Source organism: Esox lucius, chromosome 5 (assembly GCF_011004845.1).
Source record: "Esox lucius isolate fEsoLuc1 chromosome 5, fEsoLuc1.pri, whole genome shotgun sequence".
Lineage (NCBI taxonomy): Eukaryota > Metazoa > Chordata > Actinopteri > Esociformes > Esocidae > Esox > Esox lucius.
Window position 1 is genome coordinate 17,214,554 of NC_047573.1, and position 20,197 is coordinate 17,234,750.

Genomic DNA, 20,197 nt, shown 5'->3' on the forward strand with positions numbered 1-20,197 from the left:
TAAAAAATCTACAACCCACAATAGTGTGCAACATTTTCAGTGTCGTAACATGATAATGTCCAAAGTGCTGTCCCATTACTATTTATAGTATTTTGAGCCCATGCAGCCTCTTGCACTTCTTCTTCTTTTTCTTCTTCTACTTCAATGTTTAACGATGGTTGGCATCCAACTTCGAAGATGCATTACCGCCACCTACTGTACTGGAGTGTGGACCAGAGATAGAAAATGATATCCTGTCTGCCAGTCTGGTGTCCCACATAAAAGTGCACTAATGATTTGATGATTGACCCAGTAAGTCCCTAAGATAATTCCCTAACCTTCTTATGCTCTTTCTAGTCTTAGGCCTTTCCCTCTCATAGTTCTGACACTCAAACACCACATGTTCCACCGACTCAATATTATTACAAAAGTCACATCTACCTGAAATATGCTTACACATAATATGTACAGTAAATACTTATTCAACCCACAGTGCACAACTCTTAACCTAGTAAAAACGACTTCCTCCCTCCTGGCCATTCCAGCAATCCACCCGCTCCAACCGTCCCTTGTATTCTGTGTCTCCCTTTCCCAACATATCTGCCACATTTCAACTATTTTAGACCAGATTAGAGCCTTAGCTTCTGCCATACTTATCGGAACCAAAATTTCCACAGTTTCTGTTTTATTGGCTTTTTCAGCCAAACCATCCACCGTGTCATTCCCCTCAACCCCTACACGTGCAGGAACCCATGTAAACTGTTTACCCTCATCCCCATCTGACAAACCCAGGTGTGACGCTTTAGTGCCTTATATACACGGTCCTGCCTTGACTGCTACAGTCTTTCCAATAGATGTGGGCGGATCGATCCCAAAATATCAATACTACAGAAACAAGGTGTCGTTTTTGAAGATCGATTCTAGCGTCAATAGGATCGATACCAGTTTCAGTTTCACTCTTCTAGGTTTTACCCATTTCATCAAAGAGTAGAACTGTCACTCTGTTCAAACAAAGCTCGGAAATCATGAAAAGTGCTTCTAGAGCTCTACTGTTGCTTGTGACTGTACTCATACAACGAACATACGCGTTGCGCGCACACAGCGCGGCGCGCACCCTGACTACCGACGCCAACCGCCAATCTGAGATACAAGCTTACATTCATTGCATGCATGAATGCCATGGCTGAACGAAAGAGAAGCGTCGTGTGGATATATTTTACAGCTGTACATTAAGTCGCGAAATACGATGTATGTAGGAAGGTTGTTCGCTACTGTGGCAATCACCACCAATCTTAAACATGATTAAAACCCGCGAGAAAGAGAACTCCGAGCTGCAACAGAAAATAAAGGGATGAGGGAAATGCCTCACAGTTCCCCGACAGAGTTCACTGGCATTTCTGACAGGCAAGGAATATCCAGGTATATAGTGAAGTTGATATTTTAGTCAAATCAGATGTTCAGCATTGGTTAATGTTACATTAATGTAACATACATTAATTACTAACTGCAGTTGGCCATCATTAGCTGTTACTTAAGCAGATTGATGAAATATAGACAATATACAGACATTCAAATATTTTCAGCCCATTGAATCTTATCTAAATTACATATTTTAATGGAAGTGAAAATAATATGCTGCTGCTAAAATTACGCTAATGAAGCCTCGTTTGGCAACCACTACCTCCGAGTACAAATGGAACGCGCCATGAAGTAATCAGGGCGGAGCTTCATACAACGCAATTACAGACCCACGTTTTCATAAGCTATTCTTACTTTGCGTCCACTCTGTACATGTATGTTCCTGATAGGAATGGTCTTTTGACAAGTCTGTCAAAATCCCTGTGTACCGATTGGCTGGGTATTGCATCATTGCACTGCCCTTAACTCTTGTTACTCTCAGGAAGCGGGTAGAAGGTAACGCGAGATAAGGACGGTGTAGCGAAGGCCTTTTTAGGGAAAGAGACCTTCTGTTTTTGCTGAAAACAGTGAACATATATATATTTATATATATTTTCTGTGTTAGTTGTTCGATTTCTTATACCAAATATGCCCAGAGGCGGTGAGTATCCTACGCCGTTGTTATTGCCAACATATCAAATGTAGCTGGTTAGCTAGCTGAACGTGATGCTACACTTGCCTGTTACCGTAATGTTAGCACAAAAATATAGCTAGCATAACTACAGTACATAAGCTAATTGGAAAGCGTGTCGCTGTTTCGTGAGATAACTGACGTAGTTAGCGGCTACCTATAGTTAACCAGCTAGCTAGAGAACTACGTTAATATTTATCAGATGTATTCAACTAATGACGTACAACTCTTACTAAACTGTACAACTCATAGCTAAACTAGCTTCCCAGTTATGGATTGTCGCTAGCGACTTAATGCTAGCTAAATTGTCTGGCTAACACCCCCATGGCATGTGCACCAGATGAATTGGATGTTACATTCATAGTGTTATTACTCTTGGCATGCATTTACTGCCTCTCATGTGGTAATTGTTTAGTTATTCCCAAATGTATAATGGCAGTTTAGTGGTTAGGTCAGTCACTTTTACTTAAAATATGGATTGGATTCTAATATCCTTAACCATCATGCCGCAGTGAACGTCATGTCTGACTCATCTCCTGCTCAATGGGATCTCCTACATGTCTTTTAACTCTCTTTTCAGGTAAAAAAGGTCACAAGGGCCGGGGAAAGCAGTTCAGCAACCCAGAAGAGATTGACAGACAAATGAAAGCACAGAGAGAGTTGGTGAGCACAGGACTCATGGATAGTAATATCTCTCAACTCTATTATAGAGGATAGTATTACAGGGCTTTACAAAGAAATATATGAGCCTTTTCATCTGAAGTTTTTAGCAGTTGCCAATAGAACTCTGATAACAAGGAAATATTCAGAAAACACTTGTACAGAGAGGGATGCTTCTTTCATGTTTGTAGCTCCTTGTTTGTATAGACTTAAATAGTAATCATGTCATAATCCCCATAAAACCTAGCAGCAAAATGTGATACTGGATCTTTACGCATATTTTTTTTTATTCCAACTACCCTTCCAAACTATGTAAACATCTGCTGAGAACTAGTATGGTGAATTCAGTTATTATCTGTAGTCTGGCTGCTCAAGCTATGGCAGCTGATTTGGCTGTACTGAACAAAGGTGTGTCTGTGTGTGTGTATATATATATGATGGTAATGGTAGGGTTGTGTGTGTATATATACACAAACACAAAGACTGGATTAATAATAGAATATAATGTTTCATGAGCTATAATAAAAGATTGCAAACATTTTTCATACTCACAAAAAGCATATTTCTCTCCAAGTTTAAATTGTTCTTAATCGCTTTATTTCAGTTGACCGATTCACTTAAAAACATATGAAATGTTTTTCTGTATGCTTGATCCGTGTAGTAGCATTAATGTGTATTTACACACACAGAAACACACTCTCAAGGGGTTTCTGTAATGTATTTAAAGTAGACGTGTGTGTGTGTGTGTGTGTGTGTGTGTGTGTGTGTGTGTGTGTGTGTGTGTGTGTGTGTGTGTGTGTGTGTGTGTGTGTGTGTGTGTGTGTGTGTGTGTGTGTGTGTGTGTAATAGGAGGCGAATGGCGGAATAGAGAAGGAGGAGGAGAAGTCATCAGGCTCTGACGACAGCAGTAGTGACGAGGAGGATGTTGTGAGTAAAGACACTGATTTGAATGCCTGATTCCAGGCTATCCATCAAGAAACCAGAGATGTTAACTGGGTGTAGGTGTGGCTGGTCAAGATGTTCTTACTTCTATTGCAAGTGTCGCCTACCTTCCATGACTGCATTATTCAGATCTGAGATGTTGACCTGGGTCAATGTTTTGTCTGTTATTACAGAACAAAAAGAAGAGTGGGGTGGAAGGCTTAATCGAGATTGAGAATCCCAACCGCATATCCCAGAAGAGTAAGAAGGTGACGGAACTAGATGTCAATGCACCCAAAGAGCTGTCACGCAGAGAGAGGTGGGAATCTTTTCTCCTTCAAGTCTCAAGCCAGTTACCTATCCCTAATATGGAACTTTTGAAGTCACTCATTACCGGTAAAACTGGAGTCTTATTCAATCCTGAAAGCAAGACACTGTTTGAATGGCCCTGTTTATCTGTCTCAGAGAGGAGATTGAGAAGCAGAAAGCGAAGGAGCGTTATATGAAGCTTCACCTGGAAGGGAAAACTGACCAAGCCCGAGCTGACCTCGCCAGGCTGGCCATTATCAAGAAGCAGAGAGAGGACGCACAAAAGAAGAGGGATGAGCTTAGAAAAGGTGCAGGAGAAGTCACACTGCTTGTGTTTTGTTCTTTTTAGTCTGCCAGGGCAAACGGGTGATCGGAGACAATATTCACTGTTAAGTGTTCAGATTGTGGTTTCTTCTTTTGAATTCTGTGGCTAATCGACTGTGTCTTTGTCTGACTTTTTACTAGAAAAAGAGGCGGAAGAATCCAAGTCCAAGCGTTAGTCCGGTCTTCTGAGGATTGGACCTGGAAAACGTTCTGGGGAGGAGAGGGAGACAGAGAAGACTGTGAGGGAGGGGAGGGACCAATACGAGGGTTGCCAGCTCAGGGGTACCGTGTGCTTGGGCTTTGGCCTTTCATTTCTGATGAAGGGTGTGAGCCGGGCATTTTGGAGGAGACAGGAAAGGGGTGAGAAGGTGGAAATGTGCACTTTGGTTTTGCCTGTTTAGTTCCTCTGAATTCCTCTGAGGTCACAACAGCAGGTATATTCTGGTGTCTTCCCTCCTCACTCCTCCCCTGTGTTCTAATTCTAAAGCTGCTGGAGATAGTTCTTTGAATATTCTTTTTTTTTTTTTTACATTTTAACACAGTTTACTTATGAATGGGAGTTGTTAGGGGAGGATGAGGATGGGTTTATATACTTTCTTATGACCTGTTTTAAGAAGGTGAATCAGGAAAAGGTGTTTTTTCATGGAGAAACACTAATAAGATCCACAATATAACGGATATCTATATGTATTATTTTCTTGTTGGGCCTTTGTCTCTACCAGCTGTGTCTTCATTCACGACCTAAAAGTTCAAAGGCTTTTGGCTCCATAGGAAAGATGTGAGAGGGGTTTTATAAGCAGCAGTGTCTCATAAAAAAAATTAATAAAATGATCAGTCGGACGTAATGTTGCTAGAGGTATCAGGTTTAGGTTTTGAAGTTTCTGGAGTTTTTACTCTATTCAGTTAAATGCATTGGTGTTTCTGCCAAGTCTTATTCAAAGTACTGGGCTTAATCAATGTGTTGGAGTGGTCATCTGACTGTTTCTGTTAGTATAAACTGGTATATACAATTACACTTCACATTAATAACATGGAATAAACAAAAACAATTACACTTCACATTAATAATATGGAAAGAAGGCATTGCTGCTCTATTACTGTAAGTCTTTCTCTCTGCTATGGCTAAGTTTAGCTTGTTTCTCTTGATAAGGGACCATTATTTTGTTGCCTTTGACAGTTTACACAGGACCAAGTCACTGTCTGAGTCATGACAATGCTGTAGTGTGATGGTTGGAACCTGAAATGCCTTGAACAGGAAAGCAATATTCACTGAATGGAGCTGGCCGACACTAATTTCTCTCTTAAAAACATACAGTATATACAAAGTGTTTTAATGTAAAATGGACTCTCCAGGAATGAAAGGATTGGTTAGATAGTTCTTTAATTTGTATTTGAATTGATTTGTTGTATAGAAATAAATACATTAATAGAGAAATGAATATGTGCATTGTTTTTAGTATCTTTGTTTTTATGTATTAAACTTGTAGTACATTTCTGGAATATTCCACTCAACTCTGAACACACGTCATTTGACAAGATGGATGCCTATCTACGGTATACAGTAATTTTCACCTGGTGCTTTGGGACATCTGGTGGAACTAATTAATTTCAGTTTCAACGTAAGGCTTTGTCACTGGAGTGTCAGTTGGGTTGCAGATTCCTGGATGTATGATTCCCAGAACCAGGAGGATATGAGCAAAAAATTTGAATTCTCAGTGGTGAATTTCAGGAAATAAATTGTCCAGAATTTTACAAACATAGGTAGAACAATTGATTATTCTGTAGAGTGTAAGACCCGATGACTCCAAGTTATTTCTTAATAACAACCCAACACTATCTACCAAAATATCCTTCATCCCATACTGGTGAAGATAGGTTTGCTTTTTCATTATGGCCACCAGGCTGTAGTGTTTGATGAGGCTCTAACTGCTAATCTGCCCATAGGCCTAGTACACTAATGTCTACTGTACACTGGACAGTTTTAGGCCAGCATGCAGTCTGTATTTGATTAATTAGTGGTTTGTCTAAACTGTCATAAGCCTAAGCAAAAATATGAATACGATATTATTCAATGTTCACCACTCATCCTACTTACTAGAGTCAGTATCAGAAGTAGCATGCAGACTTCCATAGATGGTGTTTCCCCTTTTCTCTTTCTCACATCCTGATCCTGAGTGGTTGTGGATGCACTGCTTCCATTTACAGAAGCAGAGGCAACAGAAGCCATGATGTGACAGATCACCCATATATCAAAGGAAGCACTGCATTCAGATTCTCCTGTAATCCAAAATATAATGCATAAATCAAAATATTGAAGGAGAGGGGACTGATTTTGGAAACGACAGGCCTGTAGTAAGTTAGTGTTTTTAATATACATTGTTAGATATTGTGTGCTTTCGCAAATCCTTGTTACAGGCTACAAAAAGACAGAGCCCTTACCCCATTATCTATGTCTAGTGCATCCTAAACCAACACATCCTCAGTTCAATATGCAGATTACCATCTAGGCAGATTATTATTTACTATTTATCTACACTATGACTCCGATACATATATAGATAGTGTTTTTTTTCTTAATGTGATGCAAAGAAAAAAACTCTTCCCCCTACAGATCAGCTGAAGTAACTTCCTCTTTTTTTCAGACCAGTGAGACTGATAGGCGGTAAACAGTCACAGCACACTAACATCACACATAAGGAAAACACTTGTAGTTGTACCTGCTCAATGAAATAAAACACACTGACCCAGCAAGACTTGACGGAGGTCCAGGCTGGTGTCAAGACAAAGGGATAGTTTGTAGGAGGACAGTTGACTTGGATGCAATCATGCTGAAATCTTTCAACCTCTTGAAGCAGCTTGGATCTGTGGGGAAGTAAGTAAGCTAGTTTCCTGTGCCGTTCTGGACTTTGTTTTTGGGTTGTGAATTCAATAATTTATTAAATTTGTTTACAGCTGTTAATAGCCTACCGTATTTAATTTCAAAAATAGAGCTAACAATAAAGAAAAGGGAATACAATGTAGTTTATGTGACCTGTGGTATTGTTTTGTTACATTCTATACTCCAGTTTAGTTCTAGCCTTTATTCATATTTTTTATATAATGAACTCCAGTGGGTTAATGGAGAACCTCTACGCTTAAGAAGAGTGCCTCTTTGGTATTGTCATCTGAGGTCTGCGTAGGACAGGGTCAGTTAGGTGTCTCCACACTGCCACAAAGTTTGTGATCATCATTAGTTGTTAACAAGTAGGGGTTGTTTAGGATGGTGTCACAGATGACATGTTCAGTGATCCTCATGTCTTACTTTAGGCCTCTTCACACCGCACCTTAGCCCTGGGCTAAGAGCATTCTAAAGTGGGTGAGCATCAACTTCAGAGCAAGAACTCTGGAGACTGATTGGCATAGACGTTGTCGCATTAGTCTCAGAAACACAGTGTCAAGATAGTCATTGTAAATAGAGGCCAAGAACAATGCATACAATTTCCATTGTCTAATCACAAAAACTGTATTTAAACTTATTTTGCACATGCTCATGTTGCCTGCCACTGTTGTTTATTGGTATGTTATGTCCTTGAGCTGTTCTTGTTGGGTAGTGATCTATGTACTATTTAACATTTGATGTTTTATGTGGACACCAGGAAGAGGCCCTGCTACTTCTGCAATAACTAATAAGTATCTTACTAAAATAAAATATTTACTATATAATATTATCTGACAACTTGAGAGATTACATCACAGAAAATAAAAATTAAAGTTTTGAGTGACAAAAAGTAGCATGCTAATGTCAGCTAAAAGGTGTAGCCATTGCTATGGTTATTCAGAGAAGCAGAGTAAGTAGTTAGTCCCTACCTTGAATATACTGTAAGTGAAAATGTTCAGCACAGGGATGAAGGTTATTCCAGGTTTAACAAATGCTCAACTGTAAATGAAACAAGCTAAGCAAGACCATTTTGTCAGAGGGTGGAAGAATCAACTACATGTCTTAAAGGTACACTGTGTAGAATCTTGCCTCTAACATTTACAAATTAACTTAAAACCATGACCTGTCTGCTCCTCATTTTCCAACATACCGAAGTTATCGTTGGTTTAGGGTGGGGGTGATAATACTGCGGTTGTCTAAAGCGACTGTGCGGAGGTTAAAAACAATGCTGGGGGAAAAGGCCATTTGCTCTTTTGTGTGTGTCTGTGACAATATGGGTAGATGCAAATTTGCGGGCACATCACTAACTGCGTTCAAGAGCTTCCCTGACCTATGACCCATATGGGTTTGGTCCATACTTTTTAGTGAGGAAACATCTAATATCAATTACAAAAAAGATAATGTTATTTCAATATGCCACTGAACGCCCAAGTCTGGTTGTTATATCCTGGCTTGTAGCTGAGTGTGTCTGCAGCAGGTTGCAACAGACAGAAGCTGTGTGTTTGCAGGTCTGTCTGCCATTTATGTGTTTCAGACTATTTATAATCCTTGCTAACCAGCATGGGTAGCTGCAACTGCTCTAACCACAGTAGAGGAGCACCTACCTACACACTGTTCTCACTTTGTTCAGACTGACTCTGACATTAACTATTGGAACACACACTGACATCACTTAAGATCTTTAGGTTGGGGAGGGGAGAGTGGCCGGAAGGGGTAAAAATAAAATGGAAGAAAAGTAAGGCAATAATCAAAAGTTGAAACACACCTCTAATTATACTAAAACACGGTTTTGTCTGGAGCCGTTGGGACAGGAAAGTCAAAATGAGACTGACACACCAAAAATATGGAACTTCCTCATTATTTCATACATACTTTCACACAGATGGTTACAGGTTTCAAATAGAAGACAATGCAAATATAGGAACAAAACTTTTAATGATAATCATGAAACTTGGCTTTGACCTGGGAGTGTCTTCTGTTGTTGTGACTCTGCAGCTGTTTCGATACTGTAACACTGTTCTTTGGGTTTCTGCTGAAACTTGAAAGCACACTTTTATGGGCTTATTATTTCTTAAATTTTTTCTAATGTTCTTTCATTTCAAATGTTTCACACTACAAAAAACGAAAGAAAACAGGTGTTTTCTTGTTCTTTCTTGTTTTTCTTTCTTTCACTCTGTCACTCTGTCTATCCATCACCACCTCAAATCCCACTAAGTGTAGTACAGGTTGATCTGATGAGCGTTTTTCAGTGTAGTACAGGGTGATCTGGTAAGCGTTTCTCAGTGAGGGGGCGTTAAACCTTAACATTAGTCCCCCTGTCTTCTGCCAGGCCAACGTCCTATCTAAACCACAGCAACCCAAAGCAGCAACTTTAACTTGATGTTGATCTCATCTGACGGTCAGCGGATGAGCTCATCTACAGATCTATCAGTAGTATTTGTGTCAGCTTGTGAGCAAGAACAAAATCCTTCAGCAAATGAACATTTTAGGCACAATGCAAAATGTAATTATTGGGTCAGTAAAACCAACTAAATTTGAACATTTCAAGTAAGTTTTCTGAGGCTTGCTTCAACTCTTTCAAACTAAGCTGTCCATGGTCAACCCACTCTCTTCCTTTTGTGTACATATAACACGGGTTCACACAATGTCGTGCTATGCATACGCCAAAGTAATTTTTTGCGTGCAGTTGAGACGCGATCTCCTCCCATTAATAATAATGGTGGTCAATAAAATCGTTTCATTGACACGGACTAACTGAAACCTATTTGACATCACCATCATCGAGGCATGGATTTCCAGAAGAGTGACTAATCATTTAAAAGCCGTAGATTAACCTTTTTCTTGAAAGAACATAAAAGGGTAAAGGTAAAACTTTAATATGGCATTTATTCACCATTGTTCTTAATTGGAGGAGATTGCGTCTGAACTGCACGCAAAAAAGTACTTTGGCGTATGCATAGCACGAAATTGTGAAGTGTAAACCCGTGTTATATGTACACAAAGGGAAGAGAGTGGGTTGCCATGGTAGTGTTTATGCAAATTTATGGGGGCATCCTTTAGTGCCATTGGAAGCCATACATGCCCATGCCATCACACTGCCTCCACCATGTTTTACAGATGATGTGATATGCTTCGGATGTGATATGCTTCTCCATACTTTTTTCTTCTCATCATTCTGGTACAGGTTGATCTTAGTTTCATCTGTCCAAAGAATGCTGTTCCAGAACTGGGCTGGCTTTTTAGATGTATTTTGGCATGGCACCCATGGCAGCCAGTCACAGGGGCCCCAAGAGGTTTATCTTATTTCTTATTGCTAGTGAGGGGCTTATTGCTAGTGAGGGGCTTATTGCTAGTGAGGGGCCTCCGCGGTTAGCACCCATGGGAGAGAAAGCTAAGATCCGCCTATAAGTGATAGGAACAACATTTAGAGGTTGTGTTATAGACGGTATGATCTGAAATTGTAGATGAGTGCTCAGTGCAGTTGCATCATGTGTTAGAGAGATATGTATGAATACGAATGCATTTCTGAACGTGGTGGGTGATATGATCTGTCAACACATTCACAGCTCTATGGTTTTCCTATTTTCTGAGTCTGGAAAGTTAGTTTTTATTTTCTTTGCCCTAGTCATCTTGATATATTAGTTGTTATCCGAAATTCGTTTTTTTTATGGAAACAGATTGTTGAAGCAAAGTTTGCACTCGGGTTCACACCAATCAACCAATTGAAATTGCCAAGCTCCTCCAGAAACCAACACAGGCCCCACACACATGTATGCCACACACTCCAAGACGCTGATAGTCTTAGCTCTGCACACTGATCGGGAACTTTTACTCCCTGTATATATTTTAACCTTCAGTTTGCTATTGAAAAAGACAGTTAATACTACATATTCCTTTTGTTAATGCTTTATTTTCTAACTGTTTTACTGTTAGTTAGCAACTGTTGTGAATAATTTTTTAGATTTTTTTATTTTTTAAATGAGATCTCACCTAAGAATTGTGACCTCATTCTGTCTTAGACATATCACCACCAATCAAAATCACGTTAAATTGTGTTGGAGGTTTTTGGGGCAGGGGAATGCACTCCTCGGATTTAAGATGAATGATCATGTAACCAGAGTGTCTCGTTAAGTGTTGCTTAGATATTTTCAAATGTGGGCAATTTGTTGCACAGAATATATTGAATATGATAAACCAAAATGTAGCTGTAGGGCCCTCAGTGTTCTTCATCAAGACAAAAGAGGTTTAAGACTTGTTTTTTGGGGTACAGTCAGACTTCCCAGAGTCTTTGAGACTCCTGACATAATCAGCTGAGTGTCTGGGTCTTTTGGAACTTCCCGATCCTGACAGAGGATCCCTACAATTCTGGACCAGCTGTGCAGATTAGAGCCTAAGGAAAAAAATGTACATACAATTTTGTTCCCAGTCTTCTGCAGCTGTTTTCTAAAACAAAAAACATTACCACATCTAAGATTTCGACGTACAAACTCATTAGTTCCTAATGTGGTTTTGGTTTTGCAAAAGGATGCCCCCAAGCTTATCTATCAATCTGAAAGTAAACTGAGTGCCAAAAAAGGGTAAAAAGTAAAATGACTGTCAATACAATTTAAAGTTAACTTAAAACTTTCAGCCAGAAAAATTTAGGATTCTCCATAATGTAATTTTAGTGTCTATCATTGTTATAAAGTTAGTATTACATAGATTCAGGAGTATAGCTTTTAAATTAAATCATGTGTATTTTTTAAAGGGATTTTTAGAGATGCATTCTGAATATTTTGGCCAGTGGTTGTAGAAGTGGCACCACTGGGCCATAGTGGGTCTCCAAAATACTGTGTCATGTGCAGATGTGTCCTGATTCTTCAAAACCACTTTCATGGAATTCCATTGCAAACAGAGATATGAAAGTGATTCTGCTTATAGATTCTGCTTATATAAACAACATATGACATATGTTACCCCTAATGGTTTGTTATTCCCAAAAGATCCAGACTGTATCTTAAATTTGAATATTTTCCAAAAAAGAGGGGTCCTGTATCCACACATGCTTTAGTTCTCTTTTATTCCAGTTGATGCTATAGACAAAGAAGGAAAATCAAACAGATTTATCAAGCTTATTGTATCTGGGATGGAGATAGTTATAGGAGAATGTTCTCCACATATCGATACCTTTTGTTCGGGGAGTCTTTGTTATTACCATGCATGTTTTGCCATTAACGTGATCTGGTGGTTCTGATTGGCTGGAGCCTACCGTAACAACAATGTGCAACACTGTCTCCTCTCTTCATTATGGTTGAATTGAAGCAATGGTGATTGTTGGTGTGCATTCTATCTCAGGTGCTCTTAAATAAGTGTTGGGTCGATTTAATGAACAAGTCTCTGATCTTCAGCTTCTGCCAGACTGCAAATAAATAGTACCGTTGAAATAGTACCGTCAAAGATATTTTCCAGCAAGGTCCACACTGGATGACCACACTGAATATATTATATTTAAGAAACAGTTGAAGAGCAAGTTTCTATTAGGCATGAAGCCAGCCTGTCTGAACCAAATAAATATGTTAATCTGTATTTGTTGTGCCGGTTTTATTTTAGCATTGTAATGCATATCTGTAATAACTGCCTTATTCAAAACAGCGGGCAGTACAGTACTACATTCAGGGCCTCTGTGCGATATAACCTTCAGTTGTTGCTTATTTTGGGGTCTTTTTGCCTCATCTTCAACAAATGAAGGATGTTTAATCAGATTTAAATTTGGCAGTTTTCTTGGCCAGTTTGGCCCTGAAACATTCTGTCATTTTGGCAGTGTGTTTGGGTTCTTTGTCTTGCTGTATTATTAAGTAACATATGTTAGGAGGTACTTAAGGTACCACTAGCAGACAAGATGTTTCTGCAAACATCAGAACTAATGCTTCTTGCAGCAGTTTCAATATCAATGAAGATATCTGACCCAGTTCCAGTGGCAGCAACTGTAAGCGTGCCCAAGCGTGCGTGCATGCCCATAACAACCCCTCCACTATATTTCACAGTTGAGTTATCACACTTTGGCAGTTCTTTTTTACCACACTTTCCTCTTGCTATACCTTTGTAAATATAAACTTTTATCTAATCTGTCTACAATACCTTTTTTTTTAAGAAGTCTCAAGGTTATTTTACGTATGTTTTAGCAAAAAGTAACCTGGCCTTCCAGTTTTTTTAGGCTAATTTGTGGTTTGCAATTGCAGTGTAGCTTTTGTACTGTAGTTGTGGAGATATCTGCGGACGGTTATGGCTGACATTCTCTTCTACCTCTTGGAAAGTGATCTGTCTGACAATTTTGTTTCTTCATTATGATGAGCATTTTCTGATAATGCCCTGTAGAGTTTTTCCTTGAACTACCAGGCCATTTGTGATTGCTCAGCTCACCAGCACTTTCCATCTTTTTAATTATATTCAAAACTATTGTTTTTGGAAAGCCAAAAACAGTAGTCAGAAATATATGTTTTGGCTATGTTTCTGATTGATTTGATCGGATTCTTTAACCCCATATTGGCTTCCTTGACCTCTTTTGTCATCACATTGACATCCACCAATAGCAGACTCCAAAAGCTATAATGCAAAGCCTAGAATATACAGTGTACAAAATGTAAACATTTCTAAATGGTGAATTCAGTCTGTATACAAATACCCTCAAAAAGAAACATTCAATCAAAAGCTGGAAATCCATACTTTAACCTCATAGTAATTGTTTGATTTCAAATCAGAATCAAGTATAGAACATGAGGACGGAACCAAAAGAAGAAAATTATTTGCTCACTAACATCTGTCAGTCACTTTCTGAGCTCTGCAGGAAACTCATCCTGGAACAGGCTGACAGAAATTTTTTGTTCTAATTACTCATACACCTGCAATCTACGTGGCCTTAATGTAATTTTTCCGAATAACTCATACACCTGCAATCTATATGGCCTTAATGTAATTTATTCTAATAACTCATACACCTGCAATCTATAAGACCTTAATGTAATTTATTCTAATAACTCATACACCTGCAATCTATATGGCCTTAATGTAAATTATTCTAATTACTCATACACCTGCAATCTATATGGCCTTAATGTAAATTATTCTAATTACTCATACACCTGCAATCTATATGGCCTTAATGTTTTTTTTAACTTATAAATAGGTCGCAGGATGCCACTGACCTTCTCACAGAGGATCTGGTTATGGTAAGTTAAAGCTGATAACAACGGATCAATTCACTACGTAATATGGAGAATTCTCAATAAATAGCCAACATTTACTTAGCCCATGCTATAGGATGGGTCCTATATCTGTCATTTACTTAGCCCATGCTATAGGATGGGTCCTATATCTGTCATTGACTTAGCCCATGCTATAGAACGTGTCCTATATCTGTCATTGACTTAGCCCATGCTATAGAACGTGTCCTATATCTGTCATTGACTTAGCCCATGCTGTAGGACGTGCCCTTTATATGTCATTAACTTTGCCCATGCTGTAGAATGTGCCCTTTATCTGTCATTTTCTTAGCCTATGCTGTAGGATGTGCTCTTTATCTTTCATTTTCATTGTCCTGAGGTGGAGCAGCGGGTGGAGCCAGCTAAGAGGGCAGCGCAGATTATCCACAAGAAACTGATGGCCTGTCTACAGAGTCAGCTAGGGCTGGACTCAGAGAAACGAATGGTAACAGGCTCTCCTCTCTTTCACCCTTACCCGTGACTTAACGTCCGTTTGTTGTGATGAAACTCTCTCTCTCTCTCCAGAAAAAGCTCCCTCTAATGCTACTCTCTGTTAGCATGGCGGAGAGCTTTAAAGACTTCGACGCAGACTCTTCTATCAGGTACTTTAAACAACCAAGCCATTCATTCAAGCATCCAAATTATCCCTTGAACGTTCATCAAGTAACCAGTCGGCCTATTTTCTTACTGATAGGAAAGTGTTAGAGATGTGTTGCTTCATGGAGAGTCACCTGGCATCCACATTGGCTGACTTTGAGCTGAAGCTGGAGAAGGAGGTTTTGGAGCCCCTCAATAAACTCAGCGAGGTAAGGGATGCCTGAGAGATATTTATACCCTAGGATTAAAATTGTATTTTGTGATAATTTTTTTGTATTACATGCTAATACAAGTTTTGCTTCTGTCTGTAGGAAGACCTTCCGGAGATTCTCAAAAACAAGAAGCTGTTTGCCAAACTCACAATGGACTGGCACAGTGCACGAAACAGGTGGGTCCCTTATTTTGTTTTAGAATTCAACATATTGTCCGAACAGGACATTCTGTCGTTTTTACATCCATAACAACTACCTTTACATGACACTATTATCTTTTGCCTGGTCACTTCTGATCCTGGATGCCTGTGAAATGTCAGGTCGCTGGGCAGTTCCGGCCCTCAGGCCAGGCAGGACGGGTTGAGGGAGGAGGTGGAGGAGGCCTGGAGGAGACTGGAAAGCATCAAGGTGTTGAATAGTTACATATAACTGTTTCAGACACTTGGACACTTTCATGTGGTGATTTCAGCCTCTTAAATATGAACTGTTTGTGCCGCTGTATGTTCTCTGCAGGACCAGTATTCTGCAGATCTCTATCACTTTGCCACTAAAGAAGATGACTATGCCAACTATTTTATTCGTGTGAGTGTGACTTATCTATTATCCTGCCTTTCAAAGTATACCGTTAATTGTCGATCTTAGTGATTGTGCTTTTAGCTGTGAGGTATTAGGCTTGATGGGGATGGGTTGTGCTATCTCCACAGCTGCTGGAACTACAGGCAGAATATCATAAGAACTCCCATGACTTCCTTGAACGAAACATCAGTGAGCTGAAAGAGAACCACAGCCAAACAGGTGAACGGAGTGTCTGTCTGTATGTACAGCAGGAGTCGGCAACAGGCGGCTTTAGCAAGTAATTATTTTAGGGCCCCTTCATGTTTTTCTGTAAAAAAGAAAAACGATATAACATGGACTGTTTGCTATTACTATCGAACATCCTCACGATCCAATGTGCGGAACCCAAATTCTTAGTGTTTGTCCAGTGTGTCACCAGTGTGTGTGTTAAAACAGAATCCCAGGAGTACAGCTCTAACGGAAAGGTTTACGGGGAGCCCCTGCTGAGTCACTTGTACAACAGCAGCAGGGAGATTGCCGTTCCCATCCAGGAGTGTGTCCACATGCTTCTGCACACCGGCATGAGAGAAGAGGTGAGGACTGGGATTACCTACTATAGTGTCTACAATAGGACTTTCAATGACGACCGAGGAAAATTGTAGCCTTTGAACAAAACTGTATTCCCTACTGAACTCTCTCCCAGGGCCTGTTTCGCCTGGCGGCAGCAGCCTCTGTGGTAAAGAAACTGAAGAGCAGTTTGGATAGAGGGGTGGTGAACCACAGCGAGTTCACTGACCCTCACGCAGTTGCAGGTAAGACTGTCCCTGTGAACTCTACCCCGTAAATCTTTTGAAGTTTCACGTGTTAACAGTGCACGTACACCTTTACTGTGAAGGGGCTTTGAAATCCTACTTGAGAGAGCTTCCTGAACCCCTCATGACATTTGACCTCTACAATGACTGGTTTAAAGCAGCAGGGTAAGATCCATAATTGGTTCTCTTAAAAAGCACATATCAGTACATGGTGTCTACATACCCCCCCCCCCCCCCCTTCATCAAATGTCTCCTCCACTGGTCCCCCCTCCATAGGGAGAAAGAACTGGAAGACAAACTTACACAGTTTAAAGCTGTGCTAAAGAAGTTACCATCGGAAAACTACAACAACCTCCGGTTTGTACATCCGTCTGTAACTGATAGCACTCCTAGTTCTACAACTGTACCTGTGTGAAATCAGAAGCTAAGATCTGTTATGACTGAATATTTCCCTCACTGCCCTGTTCCCCTTCAGGTACCTGGTACAGTTCCTGTCGTGTCTCTCAGAGCAGCAGGCGGTTAACCGGATGAGTCCCAGTAACATCGCCATAGTGCTGGGCCCCAATCTGCTGTGGCCTCGCGTGGAAGGGTGGGTAGTAACTTGCGTAATGACGAGGGGAAACTACACTGCCTGTCTGTCTACCGGTCTGTTGTAACTCTCAGAGAGGAAACCGAACCATTCTGTCTCTACCTGTCTGTCATAGCTCTTAGCTTTGTTCCTTGTGAATCGTTCTATTGTGAAACGATTCTCCTTGTCCTTAGTTTTTTTCTTAGTTTCCTACTTACTCTCACTTTCTCATGTCTTTTCTTTCTTCTTTTAATTACTGTCTCCTGTCTGATTCTGTAATCCCTCATCATCTACCTTTCCCTTCACATGTCCAGGGAGGCTGCTTTGTTGGACATGGCGTCTGCCTCCTCTGTCCAGGTCGTGACCGTGGTCGAACCTCTTATACAATACTCTAGCAGCCTGTTCCCAGAAGGTACACTGCCATCTTCAGTGTTCACTTTACCTGTGTCTGTGATGAGCGGTGATGAGTTGTATTTTTGATTAGTTGATAAGCATGCGATTCAAGGCAGATAGCAGATGGTAGATGAAAGAGCTGCCTGGATCCCTTATGGCTTTTAGATGGTATTTTTATGTTCAGCTATGTCAAGTATGTCTATGTTCCTTTTCAGCGGTGGACTTTCAAGTTCCTGAGCTTCCTGGGGTGCCTGACTTGCACCTGTCAACACCTGAATGCTCAGAGACTCAGAAAGAGAGGCTCTCCAGCACTACCTCCTCTTCTTCTTCCTGCTCCTCTCCTTGTCATCCACCACTCTGTAAACCAAGCAGGTACTATGCGAACAGGCATCGGCAACATTCATTGAAGAAGGCATTTAACCTTCTTCCTTCACTCACTTCCTATTTGCAGTGTGTTATCTGACTGTCTGCTCTTCAGCTCTGCCTCACAGGACAGTGGCCCTTTCATTGTCAAGTCGGGTTCTGTTGTTCGTAGAACCACCACCTGGGAGAATCCTGCCTCAGACTTACCAGGCTCAAACCTAACGCACCTCACCCCTGACTTAGTCCGGACCCAGAGCCTATCCTCTGTCACCATCCCAGCTGTGGTTCACAACCCATCCCAACCACCCAGCCTCAAACAGACTCCTAGCCCCACCTTGCTTCACTCCCCACCACTTGTGTCTGGCTGTAGTCCGACCCAAAAGCCTGTCCCCGATCCAAGCTCACTAGAACCCATTCTAGAGGCCCCACCGGACTCCCCCAGAGCTGTAATGAAGATCGACTCACCGTTTAAAGGTATGTGACCCTCCGCACATCCATGCATTGTTAAGCACAGAACTCATGCGTTACCAAGCTATCCACTTGCACTTGTTCCCAATGCTAACCTCTTATTTATAGCTTAGCATACCGCTTCCCACTGCTAACCCTGTATTTATAGCTTAGCCATTCCTCTGTCTCTGATAAAATATAGGTTTGTTGTTTTTAATGGTTTGAGGTACAGAATACTGTTTTTCTGCCTCTTCTTTCACTCAACTATAAAACAAAGGCAGATATGTTGTGGTTTAGCCAAGTCTAATCAGATTTGCCTGGTCATTTCATTCTCACAGGTAAAGTGAAATGAAACAAAGGAATATGCTTCTGATGAGTGCCCCTGAGAGTTCCCATTGGATGAAAACCACTAGCTTAGCCAGTATTTTGTCACTTTTTTGGCCGCTTCACAGTCCACTAGTGAAAGTTTCAGACCAGTTCCCTTTAGTATACTTTAGTTTACAGGAAGCCATGTATCACAGCAGCAGTAGCCAAAATAACCAACAGCTTCAAAGCCAATACAGTTCAAATAAATTACTGCTGCACTGCTGAACAACCACAATGTTATCTTTGGCAGCTATTTTCATCTTGCTTCACTCTTAGTTTTTAATATTCTCCAAAAACTCTGGACAACAGGCCCATGGTAGATAGACAAGGCTTTTTTAATGTGTTAATGATGTGAATAAGAGATAATGTCAATATTAATTATTTAAAAGAAAGAAAACACAGTGACTACACTGACCACTCCGGTTACATGATAATCCATGCTTAGAGCTGAAAAGTTGCATGTTTCAAAACACTTATTGGACAAAGTAAGATTGAGAACTCACTGTAGCCTGTTTTAACAGAGAGGACATTGCATGTCCCTGCTCAACCTACCTAGAGCACACCAGAATCTCATTTTGACTGGGAATGGGATTGGGGGGTCATGTCTGAGACAATGCTTACCAATATAAATGGGGTGTTCATGTGACTGTATTGCACCTTTAACAACACCTACAATCTTTGGTAGAGCAAAAATAACCAAAGTCTTAAATCTAAAATAGCTGTGAAAAATATTGACTGCCAAAATCACAGGCTAGTTTACATTTCACACAGAGATATGTCCCAAATAATCTAATGATGTACATATATTTCCCCAATAAGACTTATTGTTAAACTGTCCTCAACGACCAAATATCTGTTTCTGATTATTCTCTCTTTACAGCTAGAAGATCCTTCCTTCAAAAAAAGCAGCCCATCCAGGGGAAAGAGCAGGTGGTTGTTGCATTCTTCAATCCAAAGGTCCCACCTCCTCCAGCCCCAAAAGAGGCAGCAGAAACCCAGCCTCAACGTCCACCCAAGGGACTGAATCTCCCACCCAAGAAGGCCCCAAGCAGAAAGGGTCCAATCAGGCCTCCCAAAATCCCTCCTCCCAAACCCCCAGTACTGGAGAGTAAACAGGTGACCTCTATAGCCCAGTGAATGTGTAGGAATAGAGTGTAGGAACATCTAAGTATGTATAAATATGTTTTCCTGGGCTTCTGATGCCTCGGTACAAATAAACTATAATTTTTGTTTGTTCATATTAAATGTGGTGAGACCTGGATCGGAATGCATATCAAAGCTCCAGATCAAAGCCAATTCAGCATGAATTGAGTAATTTCAGTGGTTTAGATGTTGTGATTTAGTGTGTTCTGTATTACAGTTGTATAGAATGTTTTATATATGGCTTAAGTGGAAATATGTTCTGACAGACATGTAAATAAAGTATTAACGATCATGCTTATTAAAA

General features: G+C 40.4%; 2 protein-coding genes and 1 long non-coding RNA gene across 4 annotated transcripts; 2 read left to right on the forward strand and 1 right to left on the reverse strand.

Annotated features, from left to right (window-relative positions):
* The first annotated feature begins 1,875 nt into the window (after positions 1-1,875).
* On the forward strand, positions 1,876-4,933 carry pdap1a (pdgfa associated protein 1a). 2 transcript variants are annotated; one of them, XM_010895542.4, is made up of 6 exons: positions 1,876-2,038; positions 2,649-2,731; positions 3,578-3,655; positions 3,844-3,968; positions 4,115-4,266; positions 4,424-4,933. In XM_010895542.4, the coding sequence occupies exons 1-6, from the start codon at positions 2,026-2,028 to the stop codon at positions 4,456-4,458; spliced, it is 486 nt and encodes a 161-aa protein (XP_010893844.1). In that variant the 5' UTR covers positions 1,876-2,025; the 3' UTR covers positions 4,459-4,933. The 2 variants fall into 2 exon arrangements, with proteins under 2 accessions (XP_010893844.1, XP_010893845.1); XM_010895543.4 differs by having other exon boundaries at positions 1,877-2,038; positions 4,430-4,933.
* An 849-nt stretch (positions 4,934-5,782) lies between these two features.
* LOC105025095 lies at positions 5,783-7,111 on the reverse strand. The gene is made up of 3 exons (XR_829104.3): positions 7,027-7,111; positions 6,378-6,559; positions 5,783-5,942 (listed from the first exon to the last, which is right to left on the reverse strand). It is a non-coding gene; the product is annotated as an uncharacterized LOC105025095 (long non-coding RNA).
* sh3bp1 (SH3-domain binding protein 1) lies at positions 6,922-20,197 on the forward strand. Its single transcript, XM_010895545.5, has 18 exons — positions 6,922-7,154; positions 14,362-14,404; positions 14,778-14,882; positions 14,963-15,039; positions 15,132-15,243; positions 15,346-15,422; positions 15,567-15,654; positions 15,760-15,828; positions 15,951-16,041; positions 16,258-16,394; positions 16,505-16,613; positions 16,697-16,778; positions 16,890-16,970; positions 17,089-17,202; positions 17,496-17,593; positions 17,790-17,946; positions 18,053-18,411; positions 19,631-20,197. The coding sequence occupies exons 1-18, from the start codon at positions 7,108-7,110 to the stop codon at positions 19,885-19,887; spliced, it is 2,103 nt and encodes a 700-aa protein (XP_010893847.1). The 5' UTR covers positions 6,922-7,107; the 3' UTR covers positions 19,888-20,197.